Source organism: Mixophyes fleayi, chromosome 1, assembly GCF_038048845.1.
Source record: "Mixophyes fleayi isolate aMixFle1 chromosome 1, aMixFle1.hap1, whole genome shotgun sequence".
Lineage (NCBI taxonomy): Eukaryota > Metazoa > Chordata > Amphibia > Anura > Limnodynastidae > Mixophyes > Mixophyes fleayi.
Window position 1 is genome coordinate 213,999,024 of NC_134402.1, and position 26,821 is coordinate 214,025,844.

The following is a 26,821-nucleotide window of genomic DNA, read 5'->3' on the forward strand; positions in this document are numbered from 1 at the left end:
GTATGTGGCTAATGTCAAAATAAGCAAGGATGGCGACAATAGATAGTACAAGTATACATGTACCTAAATGGGCTCCAAAGGACTATAGAGTGATTGTTGTGTATGACAAGAGGAAGAACAGCTGTGAAGTAAACAGCAGATACTTATTTGTAACTGATTGCTGACACTATTGTAGGGTCAGATTTATTATTAATAGACATTATTCAATATTTGCAGCACCATACATAGCAAGTAAGACAGTGGTCTTGAATAGAGAGTTCCTTGGATGATGAGCAAACAATCAGGGCAAAGTGAAGAAAGAGTTTGTATGTTGCCCCCCGTGTTTGCGTGGGTTTCCTCCAGGTGCTCTGGTTTCCTCCCACACTCCAAAAACATACTGGTAAGTTAATTGGCTCCTATCAAAATTGACCATAGTCTCTCTCTCTCTCTGTCTGTGTGTGTGTTAGGGAATTTAGACTGTAAACTCCAATGGGGCAGTGACCGATGTGAATGAGTTCTCTGTACAGCGCTGCGGAATCAGTGGCGCTATATAAATAAATGGTGATGATGATAAATGGTGATGGTGATGATGCCTGTATCTGTGCTGACTTTGTATATTCCCATGTTTCTGTGGATCTACTCCACTGTGTCACTTATAGAAGAGTACGCTAGGATATGTTTTGCCGTGTAATATGGCTATTGTGCATATTTATGATTACGAATTGTTAGCCGTTACATCCGCATCCACGTTTATTAATTTTACTACGAAACATTTTTCGAGATGGAGAACAAGAGAATGTGTGTGTGTAATACTTTAGTGTTTATCCTTCAACCTTCATGTTGGTAGTAATGCATGCGTTGTGTTTTGAATTTTCTTCTCCCAAAATTTAAACTGTGCATGTACCTAGCATTGTAGGTTGTATATTAATCATATAATTGAATGATTATTACACTAATCAAAATTATTGGCATTAAACTGTTTGTTATGAGAGACGGTGATGCTCAGCTTTTCCTTCTAGTCAATGTCATGCATATACTGTTTCCACTCCCACGTTAGCATAGTAGTTAAACAATCCCCTTTTCATCAGTGGGTTCATGAGTTTGATACCTGTTACATTTTGTGTATTATGGCTAAATGGCATGTTGAAAATTGTGTGCAGCTACAATACAGAGAAGCAGCAGTTAAAAATTACTTGATTGCAAAGACATACGAAAAATCCACAGATGAAAGTTAAAAAAAACCTAAGTGGGCAAAAAAAACAAAGAAACGAAAAAAATAAATTTGAAGCCCAAGTATTTTTAGTATAATTTGTATTATTATTAGTATACATGACTGAATTTCCATATCCAAAAATGTAAACTTTGCATGTACCAATGATTTCTGTCTATAATATTTCAAAGTATTGACATTAATTAAAATTTTATCAGAAAATAAACTTGTTATGACAGAAGTTGTTGCTCAGCTTTTCAGTCTATTCTATTTCATTCACATTTTATTTTCACCACTTGCACATTGGCGTAGCGGTTAGACAATCCACCTTGCAACAGTGGAAACCTGAATTTGAATCCTCACTAATGCTATTGTCTCTGTGGGATCAATAATATCCTTCCCATATTTGTATTCATGTACCTGGTGTAAGAGTGCGCTTAGTTTAAGTTTGCACAAATCACCCGTTTAATTCTCATAACTTATTTTTTTATATTATTACTATTGTATTGTTAGATGTTTGGTTACAAACACTAGCAATTAACTGTTGGCACATTAGCTGCTTTACATTGCGATTTATTACAATTGTTGTTGTAATAAAAAAGAGGTTGCTTTTTAAAAAAAAATACACAATGTTTAATGTTTGAGCTACATATAAAATATTTTTAATTTTATTCCAGCTGCCAGAATGGATGGCTAAGGTACTGGCAGTCCCATTCCAGCAGCCGGAATGGATGGTTAGGGTACTCGAAGCCCCATTTCATCAGCTGGAATGGATGGGGAATGCACTCAGCACTCCATTCCAGCAGCCGCAATGGATGGGGAATGCACTCAGCACTCCATTCCGACAGCCGGAATCAATGAGGAATGCACTCAGCACTCCATTCCGGCAGCGGAATGGATGGGGAATGCACTCAGCACTCCATTCCGACAGCCGGAATCAATGAGGAATGCACTCAGCACTCCATTCCGGCAGCGGAATGGATGGGGAATGCACTCAGCACTCCATTCCGACAGCCGGAATCAATGAGGAATGCACTCAGCACTCCATTCCAGCAGCTGCAATGGATGGGGAATGCACTCAGCACTCCATTCCGACAGCCGGAATCAATGAGGAATGCACTCAGCACTCCATTCCGGCAGCGGAATGGATGGGGAATGCACTCAGCACTCCATTCCGACATACATTAAGGCAGGTAGAACGGATAACTAGAATATATAGCTGGGATATACAATATATATGCAATGTAATATGTGTAATAGTTGTTCCACATATTACAGAGAGCATATCTGTATAGCAGAATAAAATGCACTATACAGGGATAGAAAACACAGAAAGCTTTACTCAAGACACCAAGCAGCAGTAGTACTATAGTAAACTGACTCATCCAGCAGATCCGGGTTTAGCCTAATCCCTAAATATCAGCACCTAACTGTTGACACCTCAACCACTTTACATTGCAATTTATTACAATTGTGGTTGTAATTAAAAAGATGTTCCTATTAAAAAAATGTACACAATGTTTAATATCTAATATATAAAAGAGAAAATTTGTCCTTCTGTCCTTCTGTCCTTTTGTCTGTCTTTCCATACAAATCCACATTTTTCAAGCGAAGATCATGAATTTTGCATACGAGTGTATTAAAACATGACGGAGGCAACTAAAAAATTTTTAGATTGAAATTTATTACGGGGTGGGGGTGGCAAGGGGGGTAACACCTAAAAATCATTGAAAACAACCATAACTCTGGAATGACTGTGACAATTTACACCAAACCTGGTACACATATGACTTACAATCTGACAACAAATATTGTGGGGGCAAGACACCCCTAGCACTCCTAAGGGTGGGGGTGGCGAGGGGGGTAACACCTAAAAATCATCGAAAACAACTATAACTCTGGAATGACTAGAACAATTTACACAAAACCTGGTACACATATGACTTACAGTCTGACAACAAATATTGTGGGGGCAAGACACCACTAGCACTCCTAAGGGTGGGGGTGGCGAGGGGGGTAACACCTAAAAATCATCGAAAACGACCATAACTCTGGAATGTCTGGAACAATTTACACCAAACCTGGTACACATATGACTTACAGTCTGACAACAAATATTGTGGGGGCAAGACACCCCTAGCACTCCTAAGGGTGGGGGTGGCGAGGGGGGTAACACCTAAAAATCATCGAAAACGACCATAACTCTGGAATGTCTGGAACAATTTACACCAAACCTGGTACACATATGACTTACAGTCTGACAACAAATATTGTGGGGGCAAGACACCCCTAGCACTCCTAAGGGTGGGGGTGGCGAGGGGGGTAACACCTAAAAATCATCGAAAACTACCATAACTCTGGAATGTCTGGAACAATTTACACCAAACCTGGTACACATATGACTTACAGTCTGACAACAAATATTGTGGGGGCAAGACACCCCTAGCACTCCTAAGGGTGGGGGTGGCGAGGGGGGTAACACCTAAAAATCATCGAAAACAACCATAACTCTGGAATGTCTGGAACAATTTACACCAAACCTGGTACACATATGACTTACAGTCTGACAACAAATATTGTGGGGGCAAGACACCCCTAACACTCCTAAGGGTGGGAGTGGCGAGGGAGGTAACACCTAAACATCATCGAAAACGACCATAACTCTGGAATGACTGTGACAATTTACACCAAACCTGGTACACATATGACTTACAATCTGACAACAAATATTGTGGGGGCAAGACACCCCTAGCACTCCTAAGGGTGGGGGTGGCGAGGGGGGTAACACCTAAAAATCATTGAAAACAACTATAACTCTGGAATGTCTGGAACAATTTACACCAAACCTGGTACACATATGACTTACAGTCTGACAACAAATATTGTGGGGGCAAGACACCCCTAGTACTCCTAAGGGTGGGGGTGGCGAGGGGGGTAACACCTAAAAATCATCGAAAACAACTATAACTCTGGAATGACTAGAACAATTTACACAAAACCTGGTACACATATGACTTACAGTCTGACAACAAATATTGTGGGGGCAAGACACCCCTAGCACTTCTAAGGGTGGGGGTGGCGAGGGGAGTAACACCTAAAAATCATCGAAAATGACCATAACTCTGGAATGTCTGGAACAATTTACACCAAACCTGGTACACATATGACTTACAGTCTGACAACAAATATTGTGGGGGCAAGACACCCCTAGCACTCCTAAGGGTGGGGGTGGCGAGGGGGTGTAACACCTAAAAATCATCCAAAACGACCATAACTCTGGAATGTCTGGAACAATGTCTTGGAAGAAGTTCCAAAAAAAAGGGGAGATATATTTTTTCTGGATGCACCCGGAGGAACAGGTAAGACGTTTCTCATCAAGTTGTTACTTGCTAAAATTCGAGTACATTCCAAGATAGCTATTGCTGTGGCCTCTTCTGGAATTGCTGCAACTTTGCTCCCTGGTGGAAGAACAGCACATTCAGCTTTCAAGTTACCGCTTAATCTGGCCCGAAGTGAAACTCCCATCTGCAATATCACTAAACGAACAGAAAAAGCTCAGATTCTGCAGGAATGTCAGGTCATTGTATGGGATGAATGCACCATGTCACACAAAAATGCTTTACAGGCCCTTAATCAAACACTTCAATTTTTAAGAGGCAATGATTTACTAATGGGTGGAGTCACTGTTGTATTGGCTACAGATTTTCGACAAACATTGCCGGTCATTCCAAAAGGAACAATGGCGGATGAAATAAATGCATGCCTTAAATCATCACATCTTTGGAGGCATGTTCGCACTTTGCGACTAACCACAAATATGAGAGTTTCTCTGCATGGCAACACAATGGACGGTCAGTTTGCTGATCATTTGTTAAATATTGGGAATGGTTTAATGCCGCTTCATCCAGTAACTAAAATAATTGTGTAAACAACATCAACTTAAAGATTCAAGAAGAGTTGCCTGGAGAAGCCATATTATACAAATCAATAGATACCGTTGTTGAAGAAAATGAGGCTGTGCACTATCCTACTGAATTTTTAAACTCTTTACAACCTCCCGGAATGCCACCGCATAACCTGGTACTGAATATTGGATCACCCATTATGCTTCTCAGAAATTTAAATCCTCCAAGACTTTGTAACGGTACAAGTTTAGTTGTCCAAAAGCTCAATTCTCATGTCATTGAAGCAACTATTTTGACAGGCTGTGCAAAAGGTGACAATGCTTTCATTTTACGCATACCTCTCATTCCATCTGATATGCCATTTCAATTTAAGCGTCTACAATTTCCAGTTCGTTTAGCTTTTGCCATGTCTATCAATAAGGCCCAAGGACAATCTTTACATGTAGCTGGAGTCAACTTGGAATCACCTTGCTTTTCTCATGCACAATTTTACGTTGTGTGCTTAAGAGTTGGAACACCAAGAAATTTGTATGTATTTGCCCCAAATGAAGAAACGAGAAATATAGTTTATCAAGCTGTTTTGAAGCAATTGTTTATTGGTTCGTTCCATCATATACAGTTCAAATACAGTTTGAAATTTTCACTTTTCACCTTCTACTGGTCCAATTTTAACATGATATTTACATGTATGTTTAATATTTAGATTGATTTTTGTAAATAAAAATTCTTTAAATCCCGGGCAACGCTGGGTATTCTGCTAGTTATATAAATATAAAATAAATTTTCCCAAAAAATAATAAATTATTTTAATTGAAGTGTATTAAGATGTATATTATATTTAGTTGCGAGTGTTTTAAACGAACGATGCTTTTAGAACAGTTTATTGTTATTTAGCTAGCTGGCTTGGATTTAAACATGATCCTGGGCTTCCTTAAGTTTCAGCAAGGAGTTAAGATAAAACTCAACTTAACTATCCGACAGATCCGGAGGTAACGCCTACTCTTCTCAAGTCAGTACAAATAACGCCTACAATTCTTAACTTATTTAGGATCTCCGCTCATTCCCCTCCCATTCCCAACCCCTTTTTCTTAAGTGGTCAGAAGACTTCTTAAGTGCAGTTGCGATGGAATTATACTTAAACTTAAGAGAATCTTAGCTTACGCAACGGATTATAATGGATTTCCCTTCTTATCTCCCGTTTCTGGGCATGTGCAGTGGCAAATTGCGTAACATCCGCAAAAAATGGCAGATCCGTTCCTTGATGAATCAGGCCCATTGTTTTTATCTTCCAGTGATGCTTAAATGGTTATTTAAAAAAACATACACATACTGTACACTTAAAATGAGGTTATTGGTTTTTCCAAAATAGTCCTGTGCTTATGATGTTAATAATGATGATGTAAATATACAAGAATAAATAAAACTGAAAAACAAGGTTACTGTTATTTACAAAACAATTATATTTACATAAAAACCATACTGACCTGAAAAATAAGTATGGATGATTTTGTCTCTGACCTGCCTCCCCCTCTATATTATCCACATCATCTGATGGAATAAGTTCACCTGCTTTGTTACTGTCTACTGCTGGTGTTAGGGGTATACTTTGGTTTAGGGCCAAATTAAGCAGCAGACAGCAGGGCAACATCATGTCAGCCATCTTATCTGTGGCATAGAGAAGCACACCACCAGATGTATAACTGCAGAGCAAGGCCGGACTGGGACTAAAAATCAGCCCTGGCATTTAAAACACACAGGCCCACCTGCTGTGGGCTCCATGCGCGATATTGTTGCACGCTGAAGTGGCGTTGCTGGTGCAGTCTAACATGTTAAGCAGCAGCACAGACTTGTGTATCACGCTTTATCTTCTGCCCACCCTGATCAATTCCCTTGTTGTGCAAATCAGTTTGCTTGAATTACAAAAGCATACTGTTCCAACTGTATGCAAAAACATAAAACGACTACAGAAAACCTAGGGTCTCATTAAGGGTTTCGGTCACCATAGGCAAATACACCAAGAGCGCCTCCCTACCCCGGACCCACCCCCCTCCCAATGTATAGGAATACTCCTAAATATAAATATTCTGAAATATTCTCCAGCATTCAAATTTAGATTGATTGCGCCGTTCTCTCTTACCTGTTCTTGCTCTTCTCTCTTGCTGCTTTGTTGTCTTCCCGCTGGCTTCTGGAAATTTGGAGTCCTGTATTGAAAATGCAAAAATTTTACTATATTGCAAAATGTTAATGATTAGGCTCTTTAATTAAAAAAAAAAACCACTCCATTATGGACAGATAACACTACCCCATTGTACAGGCATATATAACTAATATCTGAACATTTGTGGTAAATAAATTATTTACCTCTACCAGCCCCATCTCACCGGTATTTAATATTCTATTGATAGATGAGACCAGAGAGCAGCCATGTAAATGCCACGCAAAAAAGATATCATGCCCCCCAAAGCTGCTCTATTTTTTAAATACCACGCAAGACATTTCATTAACCCTGTAGGCATTTTCAGCCCCTCTCCCCCCTGCAGACATTTTCAGTCCCTCTCTCCTCCCCCTGCAGACATTTGCAGCCTCTCTCCCCCCCGCAGACATTTTCAGTCCCCCTCCCCCCCTGTAGACATTTTCAGTCCCTCTTCCACCCCCCTGTAGACATTTTAAGCCCCTCTTTCCCCCTGCATATTTTTGGGTCCTTTTCCCCATACCTACACACATTTTTGGGTTCCCACCCTGCACACATTTTTGGGTCCTTTTCCCCACACATGCAAAATTTTTTGGGTCCTCCCCCCCTGCACACATTTTTGAGTCCTCTCCTCCCCCCCTGCACACATTTTTGAGTCCTCTTCTCCCCCCCTGCACACATTTTTTGGTCCTATTCCCCACACCTGGAAACATTTTTGGGTCCTCTCCCCCCCTGCACACATTGTCGGGTCCTCTTCTTTCCCCCCCATACACACATTGTCGGTTCCTCTTCTCCCCCCCCCTAATGCACACATTGTCGGGTCCTCTTCTCCCCCCACCCCCATACACACATTGTCAGGTCCTCTTCTCCCCCCCATACACACATTGTCTGGTCCTCTTCCCCCCCCATACACACATTATCTGGTCCTCTTCTTCCCCCCTCTTCCCCCCTCCCCCATACACACATTGTCGGGTACTCTTCTCCCCCCCCATACACACATTGTCTGGTCCTCTTCTCCCCCCCATACACACATTGTCTGGTCCTCTTCTCCCCCCCCCATACACACATTGTGTGGTCCTCTTTTCCCCCCCCTCCATACACACATTGTCTGGTCCTCTTCTCCCCCCATACACACATTGTCTGGAACTCTTCTCCCCCTCTCCATACACACATTGTCGGGTCCTCTTCTCCCCCCCATACACACATTGTCTGGTCCTCTTCTCCCCCCCCCATACACACATTGTCTGGTCCTCCTCTCCTCCCCCATACACACATTGTCGGGTCCTCTTCTCCTCCCTACCCCCATACACACATTGTTTGGTCCTCTTTCCCCCTCCATACACACATTTTCTGGTCCTCTTCTCCCCCCCCCATACACACATTGTGTGGTCCTCTTCTCCCACCCCCCATACACACATTGTGTGGTCCTCTTTCCCCCCCCTCCATACACACATTGTCTGGACCTCTTCTCCCCCCCATACACACATTGTTTGGACCTCTTCTCCCCCCCCATACACACATTGTCGGGTCCTCTTCTCCCCCCCCCCATACACACATTGTGTGGTCCTCTTTCCCCCCCTCCATACACACATTGTCTGGTCCTCTTTTCCCCACCCACCCCCATACACACATTGTCTGGACCTCTTCTCCTCCCCCCCATACACACATTGTGTGGTCCTCTTTTTCCCCCCTCCATACACACATTGTCGGGTCCTCTTCTCCCCCCCCCCATACACACATTGTCGGGTCCTCTTCTCCCCCCCCATACACACATTGTATGGACCTCTTCTCCACCCCCATACACACATTGTGTGGTCCTCTCCTCCCCATCATACACACATTGTGTGGTCCTCTTTTCCCTCCTCCCTCCATACACACATTGTCTGGTCCTCTTCTCCCCCCCATACACACATTGTGTGGTCCTCTTTTTACCCCCCTCCATACACACATTGTCTGGTCCTCTTCTCCCCCCCCAATACTCACATTGTGTGGTCCTCTTTTTCCCCCCCTCCATACACACATTGTCTGGTCCTCTTCTCCCCCCCCCCCATACACACATTGTCTGGACCTCTACTCCCCCCCCCCATACACACATTGTCTGGACCTCTTCCTCTCCCCCATACACACATTGTCTGGTCCTCTTCTCCCCCCCCCATACACACATTGTCTGGACCTCTACTCCCCCCCCATACACACATTGTCTGGACCTCTTCCTCTCCCCCATACACACATTGTCTTGACCTCTTCTCCCCCCCTCGATACACACATTGTCTGGTCCTCTTCTCCCCACCCCCCCATACACACATTGTCTGGACCTCTTCTCCTCCCCCCTCCATACACACATTGTGTGGTTCTCTTCTCCCCCCCATACACACATTGTGTGGTCCTCTTTTTCCCCCCTCCATACACACATTGTCTGGTCCTCTTCTCCCCCCCCCATACACACATTGTCGAATCCTCTTCTCCCCCCCACATACACACATTGTGTGGACCTCTTCTCCCCCCCCCATACACACATTGTGTGGACCTCTTCTCCCCCCCAATACCCACATTGTGTGGTCTTCTTTTTCCCCCCCTCCATACACACATTGTCTGGTCCTCTTCTCCCCCCCATACACACATTGTCTGGACCTCTACTCCCCCCCATACACACATTGTCTGGACCTCTTCTCCCCCCCATACACACATTGTCGGGTCCTCTTCCTCTCCCCATACACACATTGTCTTGACCTCTTCTCCCCCCCTCGATACACACATTGTCTGGTCCTCTTCTCCCCACCCCCGCATACACACATTGTCTGGACCTCTTCTCCTCCCCCCCTCCTCACACACATTGTCTGGTCCTCTTCTCCCCCCCCATACACACATTGTCTGGTCCTCTTCTCCCCACCCCCCCATACACACATTGTCTGGACCTCTTCTCCTCCCCCCCTCCATACACACATTGTCGGGTCCTCTTCTCCCCCCCATACACACATTGTATGGACCTCTTCTCCCCCCCCATACACACATTGTGTGGTCCTCTTCTCCCCCCCATACACACATTGTGTGGTCCTCTTTCCCCCCCCCCCCATACACACATTGTGTGGTCCTCTTTTTACCCCCCTCCATACACACATTGTCTGGTCCTCTTCTCCCCCCCCATACACACACTGTCTGGACCTCTTCTCCCCCCCCCATACACACACTGTCTGGACCTCTTCTCCCCCCCATACACACATTGTCTGGTCCTCTTCTCCCCACCCCCCCATACACACATTGTCTGGTCCTCTTCTCCCCCCCCCCATACACACATTGTCGGGTCCTCTTCCTCTCCCCCCCAGCACTATTTTCCCTGGAAAAGAAAAATACTGCCTCCGGGAATCCACTGTGTGCCCTGTACAGCCAGTCCTAAGAGGCTGCGCGATGGCCCACAATGCCATCGGCCCTTCTGGCATTTGCCAGAAGTGCCAGATGGCCAGTCCGGCCCTGCTGCAGAGTGATACACCCAATTGAGTAAGTATAAATGGATTTGTTGGAACAGAGTGCACAATGTGGCATCTTGAATACTTTTAAGGATATGACTCCAGTCCTCATGAGAGAGTTGACCTAAGTTGTCCTCCCCTTTAGATTTAAGAGACAATAGGCTATAAGGTGCATAATGAAAAGGTCAGAATAGTGAGTAGATATGACTCTGCTCTTACTTATAGTCATTAATAATCTTTTAATAGGGGAGTTAGATAGCTGTGGAGGGAAGTTACCAAGCTGAGAAGTCGCAGCATGTCTCAACCATAAGTATCGGTAAAAGGCAGAATTGGGAAAAACATATTTCTGCCACAGTTCATCAAAGGATTTAAACGCACCATTACAATAAAGATGGCCCAATACAAACACCCCAAGTTTATTCCAAATATTATCTTTAGTTAATTTAAGCAGCTCATAGATCCTACCATTATGCCATAGTGGAGCTTTAAGATCATAGCCTTGCCCACCCAAAATATTGTGAGCTGCGGTCCAAACCTCAATCGCCTGTAGAACAATAGGAGCAATCTTTTTATCCTTCTTGCCCACTAGAAGAACCTGAATTGGAGTAGCAGGAGACCACGTCTGCTCACCAAGGAACTCTGTCAGAGCACATTTTACAGAAGCCCGCAAACATTCAATTAAATGAGACAGTTGTGCTGCCAAATAATACAATTTGGTTGGAAACAACAAATCCACCAGAGGCTTTGATCTGTAAAGAGTGCTCAATTTAATCCTGGCCCTATTTATCACTCCAAATAAATGAGGAGACATATGTAATGAAAAACTGAAATATTCTGTTGGTGATAGATTTAGGAGAATGTTGCAATACATAAAGATATTTAGGTTGCACTATCATTTTAAAACAATTCATTTTCCCCAACATTGTAAGAGGAAGTCACTTTCACGACTGGGACTTGAGCTTAAAATCTGTGATAGGGTCATAGTTTAATAAGGTCCACAGAGACAGGCGAAATCCTGATTCCCAGATGTACTTAAATGCAATGTTCACTGCAGGCAGTAACTGGGAATTAACTCAACAGGGAGAATACCATGCACTGGATAGATACTGGATTTATCCAAGTTGATGTTGAGACCCAAAAATTGTGCAAAATTATCCACGGCCTCTACAATGTTGGTCAGTGAATGTTCCGCGTCTGACAAAAACAAAAGCAGGTCATCAATGTAAAGAGCAATAGTATCCTTGGTCCCTGAAATGGGGAGACTGTGAATGCCAGGATGTGTGCGAATCAAGCAAGCAAGTAACTCTACAGCTAGCATGAATAACGCAGGGGACAAAGGGCACCCCTGTCAAGTGCCCCCTACCCAGGCCAAATGGGACTGAACATAACAACTTAAGCCATCAAATAAAATTAATACCTGTTATGCTCAGGGGAGTCCCTCAGTCAGTATTGGCACTAGCTCAGCAGGGCACAGAGTCTAACAGCCTCTCAGGTCTTCACCAAGAACTCCCGCAAGGCAGGATGGGCTTGGCTGCTGAGAAACTGCAGGTCGCGGCCCCTACTTAGTTTACAGACGTGAGGAATGCTTAGACTTGCAGCAAGGTAATATGAAAACGGTACCTGAGGCAAGGTCCAATGTGCAGCGGGGATTCTTCCAGAGGTTGGTAATGCACAGCCGGGTCTGGTACACAGTAGAAGATGTCTTGCACGCCAAAGGGAAATCCAAACAGAGTAATGAGGGCTGAGCTGGGTCTAATATACATTAGCAGATGTCCGTCATGCCAAAGGAAAATCCAAATAGAGTAATGAGGGCCGAGCCGGGTCTGGTACACGTTAGCAGATGTCCGTCACGCCAAAGGAGAATCCAAATAGAATAGTCAGGTTAAGCCGGGTCTGGTACACAGGAAAAACTCAGGAGATGCAGGAGGAACACAGAGAGGGACAAAGGGAGCTAGAAGACAGGGAGCCAGGAGTCAGGAACGTAACTTTTGCTCTGACACATGGCTTGTGCTTAGAGGGCGATTTATATAGAAGAACAGGCAGAGTTTGAATTCTCCGCCAGGGGTTACATGATCGTGGACCGTTGAGTATTACGGTACTCCCCCCCTTTTTAGGGGTGGACTCTGGACACCCTAAACGGCTTATCGGTAAATCTCTTGTGGAAACGTTTTAAAAGGAATGGTGCATGAATATCCCGAGCCGGAATCCAAGAGCGATCTTCTGGGCCGTAGCCCTTCCAATCAATTAACAATTGCAGAATCCCTTTGGAAATGTGAGAATTAATAATTTCTTTGACCTTGAATTCCTGATTTTGTACAGAGGTGGGGGCAGGTCTTTTCCTAAGAAAGGTACATTTATTGATGACCACATACTTGAGTAAGGAGATATGAAATACATTCAGAATTTTTAAAGTAGGTGAAAGTTCAAGTCTGAATGCTACAGTGTTGATAACTTCCAAGATCTTGAATGGACCGAAGAATCTAGGAGAGAACTTCCTAGAGGGTGTTCATAGTCGCAGATTTTGCGTGGACAACCATACCGTATCTCCCATTTTAAGAAGAGGTGCAGCCGTCTCCTCCTGTCAATTTTTTTTTTACTGGAAGGGAGCCTTCAGCTAGATTTTGTTTAACTCGTGCCCAGCAAGAGGAGCAGTCTTGAAGCAAGGTATCTGCTGCAGGAACTCAGGAAGGTAGGGGATCAGCGAATGGAGGAAGACGTGGATGGAAGCCCTGGAGAGTGAAAAAGGGTGACACTGAAGTAGATTTGTGATATAGGTTGTTGTGGGCGAATTCGACTCAAAGTAATAAGTCGACCCAATCATCGTGTGCAGGTGATACATAACATCTTAGGATTTTCTCCAATTCTTGATTTGTTCTCTCCGTTAGACAATTGGTCTGAGGGTGGTAAGCGGATGAGAAGTTTAGCTTAAATCCACAAAGATGACAGAAGGCTCTCCAGAATTTGGCCACAAATTGAGTACCACGGTATGAAACGATCTCATCAGGACATCCATGCAACCGAAAGATCTCTTTAATGAAGAGCTGAGTTAGGGAAGATGCAGATGGAAGAGCTTTTAGAGGTACAAAGTGGGCTGCCCGGGGAGAGACGGTCAGTGACTACCCAAACCACTGAATATCCTTTATATAATGGAAGGTCTGTAATAAAATCCATAGACAAATGGCTCCAAGGATGATCAGGAACAGGAAGGGGGTGAAGGAACCCATACAGACTTTGTCTAGGAGTTTTATTCTGTGCACAGATGGTGCAGGAGAAAACAAATAGTTGAACATCCGAGAGTAGGGTTGGCCACCAATAGTTGCGGCGGATGAGTTCTTGGGTCTTCTTAATTCCAGCGTGGCCAGCGAAGCATGAGGCATGCTCCCATTTAAGAAGGTTGTTCCGAAGATGAAGGGGGACAAAGGTTTTCCCCCTGGGAATAGCTTAGCTGGTGGGTGTAGTTGCCAGAAAACATTTAGGATCGAGAAAGTGTTTTGATTTATCTGGATCTTACTGATCCGTTGGCATCAAAGGAACGCGAGAGAGCGTCTGCCTTGGTGTTCCTAACTCCAGATCTAAACATGATCTGAATATCAAAGCAGGAGAAAAAGAGAGACCATCTTGCTTGTCGTGGGTTTAAACAAGTGGCAGATTGGAGACATAACAGATTCTTGTAGTCGGTGAAGATAGTTATAGGAAAGGATGCTCCTTCCAGTAGATGTCTCCATTCCTCTAAGGCTAGTTTCATAGCAAGCAACTCACGGACACCTATTCCGTAATTTCTCTTCACAGAGGATAGTTTCCGGGAGAAGAATCCAGTGGGGAAGAGTCTTCCAGTAGAAGATTTTTGGGACAAGACAGCACCGACGCCAATAGAAGAGGCATCTACCTCCAGAATGAAAGGCCGGGAAGTATCTGGTTGTCGTAGAACAGGGGCAGAAGTGAAGGCCTTTTTAAGCTGAAGGAAGGCTTCCAATGCTTCGCGTGGCCAAACCTTGGAGTTAGCAGACCGCTTGGTCAAAGCTGTGATAGGGGCCACTAGAGAAGAGGATCCCTGGATAAACTGTCTATAATAATTGGTAAAACCTAAAAATCTTTGAGTTGCCTTTAGACCATGAGGCTGGGGCCAATCCAGGATAGCCTTGAGTTTCTCTGGATCCATTTGGAGTCCGGAGCCGGAAACAATATAGCCCAGGAAATGAAAGTTGACTGGATTTGAAAATACATTTTTCTAATTTTCAGAATAATTGATTCTGTAAAAATCGTCTCAAGACAATAGAAACATGTTCACAGTGAGTTCTTAGGTCAGCAGAAAAGATAAGGATGTCATCCAAATAGATTACTACGGAATGATAAAGTGGATCTCGGAAAATCTCATGTTAAGATCCTCACGCAATATTTTCCATACAGTGTCTTTGTCAATGTTCACGGACTCAGCTATCATTCGAACACTGAGTCGGCAGACTTTTCGAACAATCTGACTGATTTTTTCTACGGTTCTTGAAGCATGGTCGTCCAGGGCGTTCATCATCTTCGACATTCTCATGTCCCTCGCTAAATCTTTTGTGCCACTCAAACACACGCGCACGAGACAGGCAGTCATTCCCATAGGCCATAGTAATCATTTGATAACATTCTGTTGGTATTTTGTGCAATTTTATTAAAAATTTTCAAATTGACACATTGTTCAACTTTTAGGGGGGTATTCAATTGTTGCTTTTAACGCGCTAAAACAAAAAAAAACGAGCGCTCGAAAAATATTACAGTTTATACGGTAATATGCGCGTAAATACTGTTAATACGGTAGTTTACTCGCTGAATTTCATCTCGCAGCTCAGGGAGCTGCGAGATGAAATTTAGCGAGTAATTACCGTTTTAACGCTAATATTTTTAGACACACTGAGACACTTAAGAAAAATTAATGTGATAGGACACCTTAGTCACTTCAAATATGATTTTTATAAAAATGAGATCTTATTGTTTCTGCAAAAAATGACAAATATATATTATTATAATGCACATATCTTACTAATCAAAAAACAAAATCTAAAAAACAAAATAAAATACATAGAAATAAAAATAAAGAAATTAAATTAATAAACAATAATTATTTCACAATTATCACTTTTGCATTTGGTTTTAGTACATTTTCTGTTGTGAGTTGAGGATTAGAACGTTGATTCAACAGGGGAAGATAATAATGAGATCAATAGATATTAATGTATGAATGTTATTTCTCACAACCCTGTTGAAAGCAACGAGTGGCTTGTAACACTAATAGCAGACTGATGTCAGTACAGCATGTGTGTATGGTTCAAGTTCAAATCCCCTTAGGCTTCATTTACCTGTGTAAATGTCAATATGATCAGAGTGACTTTTGGAGCTAAAAGGGAAAGTGTGTAATGTGATAAGATCATTTATTATATTGGGCACATGAAACTTAGATAATGGGTGGGCATCTCGAAAATCTTTTCTGATGAAACATATTAAAAGTTATGGGAAACCATACTATTTGGAGGATAAACATGGAACTTATTTTGTATGATGGTCAGAATTAAGTAAGGATTAATAAACTTAGTGGAAAAACAATGAAATGATAAATACTTAAAAATTTTTGACTTTTTTGCTGAGTAAGAAAATTGCGAAAGCAAATAGAGATACATCAAACCTGAACTAGCACCTATATTTATAAAGAGGAAATAACTGTGCCCTGCAAAGTTGTGATTAGCAGTATGTGAGATGATGATCAAAGAGTGTACTATGCTTATGAAATTGGTAGCATATTGTTATTGTTATACACTGTTTGTCATGTGGGAATCATGATGTTTTCTGTTGTTACATGCTGCCTGTCACATAAAAAATAAATTATATTTTGGAACTCTATTTCCCTGATACAATGAGTTAGAGTGGGAGCACGTGAGAGAAACACCCTCTCACTGATTGATCCCAGATGGGGTGTTTTACATGGAATGTTGTAATTGGCTGTGATAGGATAGAAAACGGAGATCTTGACACTCCTTGGATGCCTTGAAAAAGTGAAATGTATGTCAGTGGTTTGTGAGAGGGTCTGAACAATATGAGAGACATCAATGCACCTTAAGTATATAGAACTTTTATGCTTTAGGGAGAGAAATGGATCTTATGTAGGGACTTTGCAGCTAGGAGATATTATAGCTTTCCCAGCCCCAGTAAGTTTAATTGATTACAATAAATTCAGCTGTTATGAATGAATGATATTGTGTCCAAAGTTTACTGCTGGTTATCCAGTGATATATAATAGATAAGTAATTAATACACAAAGGAATAACCTACCTGGATAAAAACTGAGCCATAATTATTATTTGTGAATAAGAAAATATTGATAAAAAAAATAAATGTGAGATTACAAGCTTCCTAAAGGTGCAATTGAGGAGAAATAATAACATACTAAATGTGATTGTTAAAACCTCACAACCACAGAACTAATCTTAATCACTTATTTCTTTAATTTTATAATCACTGGCACTATTTTACTATATTTTATATTTTGCAGTCTTGAAACTATGTTCTGGTTATGAATTGGTATTTTTAATCATTTGGTAATAAAAGTCAGATTTTAGCTTTATACATTATAGTGTTTTCCAATTAAATTACTTCCTTTCCTCCTTTCTTGTTTTTGACATAGCTGTCTTTCCTGTGCCCCTTTAAATTGTTATGCCTTGAAGTCACAGAAGATTATGTGAGTTTAAAGGGCGTGACAATCAATTTAAACCAAGAAACAGGGATTTCTATCTTGCATTTTACCATGGGGCGTTATGCAGATAAGACAGCGCGAATGTGCATAGGAGTCCTTGCTTTCTTGTTTTGGGTAAGGCAGCTAAGTTATGGTTTATTATGGCAAAGCATTTCATTATCTGTAGTATTTAGTATTGTCTAATTTGAATGTGTTATTGTTGTGCAATATCCTGTGTATTAATCTTAAAATTTTTATTTATGATTAACAAGTTTTGCTATTTCTTTTAGATTGAAGCTGTTGGTTTATTTCTTTTGGCTTTTGTGCAAATGTTACAACTTTACTAATAAGCGCTAAGTGGCTTTGTAAAGTATTTACTGTATATTCACAAAAAATGCATTGCAAGGTACTTTGCATGTTGTGGTGCAAAACATTTGTGGAAATGTCAATGTCATTTGACAATAGAAGACTTTATATTACTTTTACACACCTTTCTCTTTACTTCTCTTTACTCTTCTCATAACTATTAGGTATGTTGGGTGAAAGGTCCTCTCCCCACCTATTTTTTTTTTTCTTGTCCTCCTTTAAATGTTTATGAACTGTAAACATGAGTGAGTCCTGGCATGCTGCATAGTTAGCTGAGAAAAAATGTAAATTCTATGTCAGTGGTATTAAGCAGTTTTATAGTGCTAAATTCCAGAATTACCTCTGCTCCCTATTGAATAGTGTTCCACCTCCCCCAGCAGCCACAGGACTATTTATGCTAGACAAAGTCCCGCTTCTCCTAAAATGACGATAGCTGCTTTGGTACCTTCTAACATGACCCTTGTTGTTCTTCTTTCCACCCTATGGTGCAGTTGTTCCGCTTCTGCAACATCCCTCACATGCATACCTTAAAACTTTTACATGTTTGGAATTGGGACAGCATGGGTGTTCAGCCATGAAAGAGAATGGGACGTGATCATGCTACCAGGGGTCATTGGACGTTGGAGTGTGCAACATCCCCTGCGGGCATATTCTTTGAATCCAGGTGCCACCCTGGCCCCCTTTCCCTCCCTAAAAAACATCCGTGGTACATGCGGGGTTGAAGGGACATCGGTTAGCATCCTGTGGCTGCTGCTACTTATCTTCTCCTGTCACAAACAGACCTTTAAACAGATATGGAAACAGCAGAGAACAGACTACTTAATTTAATGCTATACACTATATAATAACACTCATGCAGAATTTGTGATGCTAAACTTTGATTATTACATTTTGCTGTTTTCAAAATCCTTTGTTCACTCCACCCCTATTCATCTTAAATTAAATTTTTACCTGTTTGTGGACTGCATTATTTTCTTTATTTTATGTTTATCTCTAATAGACCCAAAGTAATATCCTGCCTAGCTATAAAAAAGTTAGTGTGTGCTAAGCACATGCATTTTAAGCAAAACTTCTTTGCCTTTGTCGTTGGAATTTTTTTTTTATTTGGCTGGCATGAAAGGACTCCAATTTTTACTAAGTAATGTTCATAGATTCAGTAAGAATACATGTTACAACTGATTTGTGATAAGTGAGACACAGGTTAAATTCTGTCTGCTATCCATTCTGTCAGTCACCATGCACACAACGCTTGAACTTCACTCTGACAATTGTTAATAAATTTACACACCATAACAGCACTTATTTGAGCAGAGATGTGCCGCTCTGTCACTGCAGCACCAATGGTTGGAATCACTGCTGCCGAGGACTGGTGGCAGAGAGAGAGGCCACAGGGAAGAAGTGGTGTGAGAACTACAGACCATAGAAGGGACAGGACAGCAGATAATAGTATGACAGCGTGGGTCACACTGATCACAGTGTTTCAATAATTCAAATGGAGCATGTGGGGGAAGTGTATGGTCACTTCTGTTTAGAGATGGTCACTGACCCCGTGTTTTGGTTTTTGATCTGGATTACCTTGAGGTTTTGGTTTTGCCAAAGCCGCCCTTGCGTGTTTTGGTTTTGGTTTTGTTTGGTTTTGTTTTGATACACTTTCAAAGAAAAATTGTTGCAGTTCTTGCCAGTGATAAGAAAAAGCCCATTGTCGTGCCTGGGCATAAGACCAAAAATCAACATCTTATGTGTGGAATTATTTTTACACAAATCCTGACAACAGGTGTCTAGCCATTTGTAGCGTTTTTAAAGCCACACTCAGTAGAGGTAGGGACCTTAACCATGTTGGATCCTCATCCATGTTACGGCATTTGAAGCGAGTTCATGGAAAGCTGTTGGGAAAATCAGAACCTTATGCTAAAAAAAATAAGAACAAGCAGTCCAGCATCATCTATCTCCCTTCTCTCATCTAGCTCCCAGCACCTGCAATCTACACCCCCAACACCTTTATCATCAATATCCCCAGAAGCAACAATTGACTGTTAATCGTTTGCAAGAGGAAGCAATTATGAAAGCTGTCACCCAGTCGCTAAGCGGATCACAGATGCCATGGGGACTATGCTAGTATTACATCTGCGTCCAATATCCACTATTAATACAGTTAGGTTAAGACATTTAATTGAGGTCTTGTGTCCCTGTTACCAAATTTCATCACTATACCATTTTACTAGAAAAGCTATTACTCACCCGTACCAGAAGGTTCCTAAAAATGTAATTACTGGGATACAAAATGTCATTCTACCCGCTGTACACTTAACCACAGATATCTGGACAAGCGGAACTGGGCAAACTAAAGATTATATAACTTTGACAGCCCACTGGGTTGGTCATTCGCCTTCACCAGCAGGGACAGCAGCATGTACCCAAGTACACCACATTTTTCCAAAGTAGACTACTCTGTGTATCAGCGGCTTCACTAAGAGGCATACAGCTGACAATCTGTTACAAAAACTAAGGGATGTCTTTGCAACATGGCTAATCCTGCTTTGTCATTTCTGATAACGACACCAATATTGTTCAAGCATTACAGCGGGGTGGAATTCCATCACATTTCCTGTTTTGCTCACACAATCAACTTGGTGTTACAGAACTTTTTAAAAATGACATGCAGGAGATGCTGTTTTTGTCCCTAAAACTTTAGGGTCATTTTCTGGATTCTGTAACAGCATGTAGGAGAATGCAGCAGCTGCAAGTAGACTAGCATTTGAGGGGAATGTACTTTAGTCCAGTGAAGTAGTCACCTGTGAAGAGAGTGCAGACACGGTTAGCTTGAGTCAAGTGATTGCCTTTATTCATTTTGAGCAGGAGCTACATAAATTTAATATGTGAAATAAAACAAAGTAAATGTGCTAACTATATTTTAATTGTAGATTAACTACCGTATATACTCGTGTATAAGCCGAGTTTTTCAGCACATTTTTTGTGCTGAAAAAAGCCCCCCTCGGCTTATACTCGAGTCCCACTTACCTGGTCTCCGTTTTCCAGTCTCCCCCGCTCATCTGCAGGCATCTGCAACCTCTGTGGATCACTGTCAGCCACCATTTTATTGTAGCCCGTTTTTGTGTGTTCATTGCACATGGAACAATAAAGTTAAATGAAAAGGAGCCTGTCAGTCAAAGCTAAAGACCGGGACATTTCCATCTAGCCCCGCTGGTCAGAGACACATGTAAGTACCCTGACTTGTCCACTGCAATTATTTGCAGCAGTTTTATAAAGTCCAATATTTTCATTTTTTGTCACCTATTAATAAGTGTCTGAAGATGCTTTTGCATAACTGTGAAATCATTGAAAAGTCTAAAAACATCCCAAACTTCAAGTATAATAAGGGTTAAATCACACAAAGCAAATTGTATTGTTCTGTTAAAATGTTTCTTCCAGCAAACAAAATCAAACTTATCTTTATCTGAGCTATTATATCAAATTCTATTTAGTGTATGTGCAGCATCTTTTGCATTACTAAAGCCTAAATTACTGTACTGTTCTGAACACTTAGGAGTAACTGCTCATCACCTTCTAAAGGCGAATAAACTTAACTGGCACATGTATTTAGTATCCACAGACTGTCTCATTGATTTATATATTAATGATCTGAGTTGTCTTTAGTGAATGTTATTTATATCTGTGTTCACCTATTAGGCTTGATACCAAGTGCAGAGGATTTAGTTTAACAATTTATTAGGATATGGGTATATATTATGTACTTATATAATTTTATTGATGTTTAATAACAATAAATTTTGATATATTCATTTACAACCTCACGTTTGTATTATTGGGAGCCCAGTGTTAACGATATCCAGCACTGTTTTTATTTTTGAAACTTACCAGTAGCTGCTGCATTTCCCACCCTAGGCTTATACTCGAGTCAATAAGTTTTCCCAGTTTTTTGTGGTAAAATTAAGTGCCTCGGCTTATATTCGGGTCGACTTATACTCGAGTATATACGGTACTTTATTTGCTTCGCCAGTATCCAAGAGCTATCAACATCTTGTAATGACGTCTTCTCCTTCAGCTTCTCTGGCAACTGCTTCTTGGAAAAAAGTAGCTTTACCAAGACACCCAGTGGTGATGCAGATGAGTCTGCACAACATTTTGATATTTGCTCTGCTCTATAAGAATTGTCCAAAAATCGTGACTGCTCTGCCCTAAAATGAACTATAATTCCATTTGGAAGGCCATTATCGGCAATTACATCATAGTGCACAGACTTCTATGATGGTGGATTCCAGTGGGGATGAATTAGTATTATTTGAGGAAGATTAGCACAGAACCCTGCCACCTCTCCTGTTTCTGAGTGAGCTATGGTACAATAAAATGTAACTGCAGATTTAGACCAAGACTGTCAGCCCTATTATTTCTATTTCAGCAATTACAATTAGCAATGGAGCTCCTCTCTTTGGGTGTTACATATATAACGCAGTAGAATTTGCCTGCAAATTCTACAGACAAGCCTCCTTTTCTTCCTCTTCATCAATGACTCTTATCAATTGAGCACTCGTCTTTGGGTGTATATTACACCCAAACCTTATTAGTGCAAATGAGGAAAAATACAGTTTAATCCCTGCTAGGCCCTCTACCACCCTTTCCATGTTAAAAGTAGGATTGGTTGGAGTTATGGGCAAGGGCACACATTTTTGGGTAAAATCTTTCAAACCAGCCCAGATGTCAAACTGTTGTGGTCTGCCACCTGCGTCATCCCTGCTTGTGTTTGGAAAGTGCAATTTGGTGCCAGAACCTCATGTGCCAGAACTGCTGCCACTGGTGCAGGACTTACACAATCAACCGCATCCTCATCAACTACCCAAATATCCCCCTCACCCCCTTCTAATTCCAAAGTGTCATCCTCACTTGGTGTATCACCGGCTACACTCAGGCTGTTCAGGCACACATCAGCAGAAATGCCAAAAGGGCCCTTCTTTATGAGTACACTATCAGAATGGTCACGATTACACATACCACACGTGGATGGACTCTCCTCAGGGATTGGTGTTATTTCTGATTCTGAGCATACATTTTCCTCCTAATGCCTTACTGTTTCCTTGCAGCTCGGCTTTCACATGTAACAGTACTTGTGCACCACTTTTGGACTCCAAATTACTTGGTCACAAGTGACCTTACAAGAAGAAGGCTCAATAACATTTTTAGATCTGGCACTAATAGAAAAAGGCGAAGGCCTCATTCTTTCCTTGCCACTGCGTGTGTAGAATGGCATGTTGGGAATTTTTTTTATTTTATCGGCAGTTAACTTTTCAGCAGTTACAGCTCTTTTTCTCTTCAACACGGTTAATTTTTTATTTTTTTTGTGTGTGTTTTTTTTCCCCCTGACTTAAAAAGACTAAGTACTTTTACATAGGCTTTACCAGATGACGTACAGGGAAGACTACCATCAGGACTGCTGCCAGCAGATGCTTGCTGATCATGCTCCTATGTGGACTGCTGTGAATCCATTTTAATGAGACCCAAAGCACTTGTGTGGTGGTCGAGTACTGATGGGATTTCCTTCCCTTACCTTGTCCTCCAGACACGATTCAGGTTCTTTTTTATTCGGACATCCGGTGGTCAGGAGATAAATACTTCAATGAGAGGGACAAGGATTGGTCAAATAACTTGGGTTTATTAATAATGCGGTAAAGATAATTTTGGTTATTTGGCCACCTTGCCACTGACCCCTTCAACTCAATGGTAATGACAAAATATTCATTTGATCAACATAGAGCACAATAGCATTTAACATTATAATAATAATAAATCAATTTTCAGGTAAATCACTTAACATTAATATTCCACTAAAACATTTGGTAACGTTACCATATTTACACTCAGTCCTGGGGTGAACTGTGCACAGGAATTTAGTAGAAGTGCTGCACGTGGTTGGGGCCCATAAATTTACTTTTTCACGCCAAATAAGCTGATGATCTTTTGTATTGCACAGTCTCTTTTGTGTGTATTCACAGACCTCTCTATTTTCTCTCCTCTCACACTGTTCTCAGTACATAGCTCAGTCTGTTTAGTGTGATGTCACAGATTTCTATACTGCTTATTTGTTTTCAGTACTTTCCTTTTTACTCACACCTCTCTTTGGCTCACTTCTTATCCTCTTCTCTTCTTACACTTACTTCACTTTTAATCTGCTTATATATCACTTTGTCCGATTTTCATTCTGTCCCTATTTTTCTCTCTGTCTATGCAGACACAGGGATCTCTCTCCCTCAGAAGTCTAGAACTTTCCTCTCCCCACTGCCTTCTGGGAGTTCACAGTTATTACCAAAGTTAGTGGACTTGTTGCTAAGCCACACACTCCTCCTTCCTGTTACTCCCGGCAACCACCAACCACTCCCAACTGTCACTTCTCCCTCAAGAAAATATATATATATATTTTTTTTAAATCTTTATAAACACTTTTAACAATTAACAAATTAAATTAACAAATTAAAAACATATAGATACACCCCAGGGTACTCAGATTTTGGGGCACCACATTTGTAGTGCAAAATATGAAATATATAGTGTTGCTAGATAATAATTTCAGCACCAGAAAAATTGATTGTTCACACATCGGAATATGGAACACCACAAAACACTTGTAGTGCAAATTTCTTTATATTCCTTTAAAACTTTATACTGCTGGTATATTTCTATTTCTGCAGGCAGAAAATAGTTTCTGGAGGAGGGAATATGACACCCCAAACAGTTGGTAATGTTTGCAAAAATGCCACCTCTATCCTCCTCTCTTCCTGCTGGAAGAATTGCTAGAAGAATTGCTCTAATGCTGCCTGCAACCTAACCCTTCTCTCTCCCTCTGTCAAATGGTGATGGATTGCTGTGGAGGCGGGTATTTATGGATTTCAAATATCGTTAGAACCGAGCTCCGAGACCCGAAGACGTCACAATGATGTCTTGCCTCGATTTTGATTCCGAATTGGCGCCAGAGTACCGAGCCTGCTTAGCTCGGTACTCGGATAGGTAAAGTTCGGGCGGGTTCGGTTTTAGGGGAACCGAGCCCACCCATCTCTACTTCTGTTACACATTTTAATTTTTGCTGCCACCTAGTGAAGAATTTTCACAAAGAAGTTTCACCTCACAAAACTTTGATACAGTCATTCTAATGCTTACCTGAGATTTAAAGTACCCCCTGCTAATTGCAGCATGTTTTGTGTAGATGGCATCTACTGCCTGATGTCGGTAGCTTGCAGAACTGGTTAATGGATTTGTTGTGCAATAAAAACCGCCCACCCTATTACATTATTATAAATAATAGTTGCCAACGTTTCCAGGTATACTCTAATGTTGGCAAAGTAAGTCTTTTACAGGTGGCCTCCTGCAAGCTCAAAAAAAGCTATGTTTTTAAGCACTTTTCTTTATTGGGAATTTGTGGAAATGCTTATGCTTCTAATATTCTTATGAAAAAAGTTTTGCATTAAAGCAGTATGAAAAAAATGTTTTGTTTTGTTTTACATAAATCACTGTGGCCATCTGTAGGAAAAATCTTGGTAATTGCCATATTTTGCTTTGCTTATTTTTCCAGGCTGCTAGTAATAATATATAAATCCATGGTAACCAGTCACATGATGTAGTGAGCAGAGAGGCTTGGGAATGCCCATCAGAGCTCTGTGTACTGTAAAATTCTCCTACCTTCACATGACCTGCTGTAAGCTTGTTTGTGTGACTGGCAAACATATTCTGTGCCCTTCAGAGAATTTTTGAAATGGAGATGATAATTTGTAGGATGGATGCTGCTTTAATACCAGATAATCTTATGTTATGACAACCAAAACTGCCTGCATACTACAGTGGTTGTTCAGTTCAATTGCTCTATCACAGGATTTGTGAACAACTATGAAACCTCATAGCAATGTGAAGCTGGCCATACGTTTGTATTTTTGTGATGACCAATGAGCTACCACAAAACATGCAGTGACTTGGATATATTGAAAGGGACCGCGCTAGCTCACTAAGTGTATATTGCAGCCTGTGGGAGAAGTGTGGGGGTATGTCCCAATCCCCAATACGTTAATAAAAATCAAAGTTACTTCCTGACGCATAGATATGGATATTAAATGATTAAAGATATGTTTTGTATACCTTTAGCATACCCTTTACCATAAGATGAAATGCCAGTAAAAAACGTTTGTACAGCACATTTAATTGTACAACATAATTCCAGTGCACTAGGTATAAATAGATAAAAACAAATGTAGTTACAGGATCCCCTTATAACCGTTATGCAAATATCCAATTACAAGTTAAACTTTGTTGCTTGTGACATAACAGTATATATCTTGCTCTGGCTAGAATAAGCCCATAGATACAGTTCCTAATTCCAACAAGAGCAGGGCCACAGTGTCAAATGGACCGGGGTTAATTCCTTAGGTGTCTACCTCTGAAAAAACCTGCATCTATCGTCCGGGAAAGGTGTGTGGCCACCGTTTTGGAAATAAGTCTGGTTGGTAGGATATAGCGATTAAGTCCAGTAAGTCTGGCTGGTGGATAGAATATTGCAATGTTCCAATTTGTCTGGCTTCTAAGCAGACTATACGAACTCTGCTTACAAACGTACAAACGTTTTTTACTGGCATACTTGCATTTCATCTTATGGTAAGGAGTATGCTAAAGGTATAAAAAACATATCTTTAATCATTTAATATCCATATCACTGCGCCAGGGAGTAACTTTGATTTCCATGCAGTGACTTGGCTGACCTGGATTTCTATTTTGCCCAGTCAGTTTGTGATTGGATGTCGATCATTTTAAAGATTATTCTAAATTATAGACCACTCTTGTGGGTGAGGAGAGAAGATGTATTATGCTAGAACATAAGTATATAAGTTGAGTAAGAGTAAATTTGTAGCTTTTCATTCAGGGGTCATCTAAAGCTTATTTACATACAAAAAGTAATGATTTAATGTATTAAAAAAGTGTGTGTGTGTATATAGTAAATGAAGTGGA

General features: G+C 41.2%; 1 protein-coding gene and 1 long non-coding RNA gene across 2 annotated transcripts in view; one reads left to right on the forward strand and one right to left on the reverse strand.

Annotated features, from left to right (window-relative positions):
• The window catches only part of LOC142149706 (uncharacterized), a 716,201-nt gene that overhangs the window by 284,737 nt on the left and 404,643 nt on the right, over positions 1-26,821 (reverse strand). The gene's annotated exons all lie outside the window — the stretch shown is intronic.
• Positions 17,531-26,821, forward strand: part of LOC142107142 (tetraspanin-3-like) — a 67,176-nt gene continuing 57,885 nt past the window's right edge. Inside the window, exon 1 of the mRNA XM_075190328.1 lies at positions 17,531-17,593. Coding sequence (XP_075046429.1) covers positions 17,531-17,593 — 63 coding nt within the window. The remainder of the gene's footprint in view (positions 17,594-26,821) is intronic.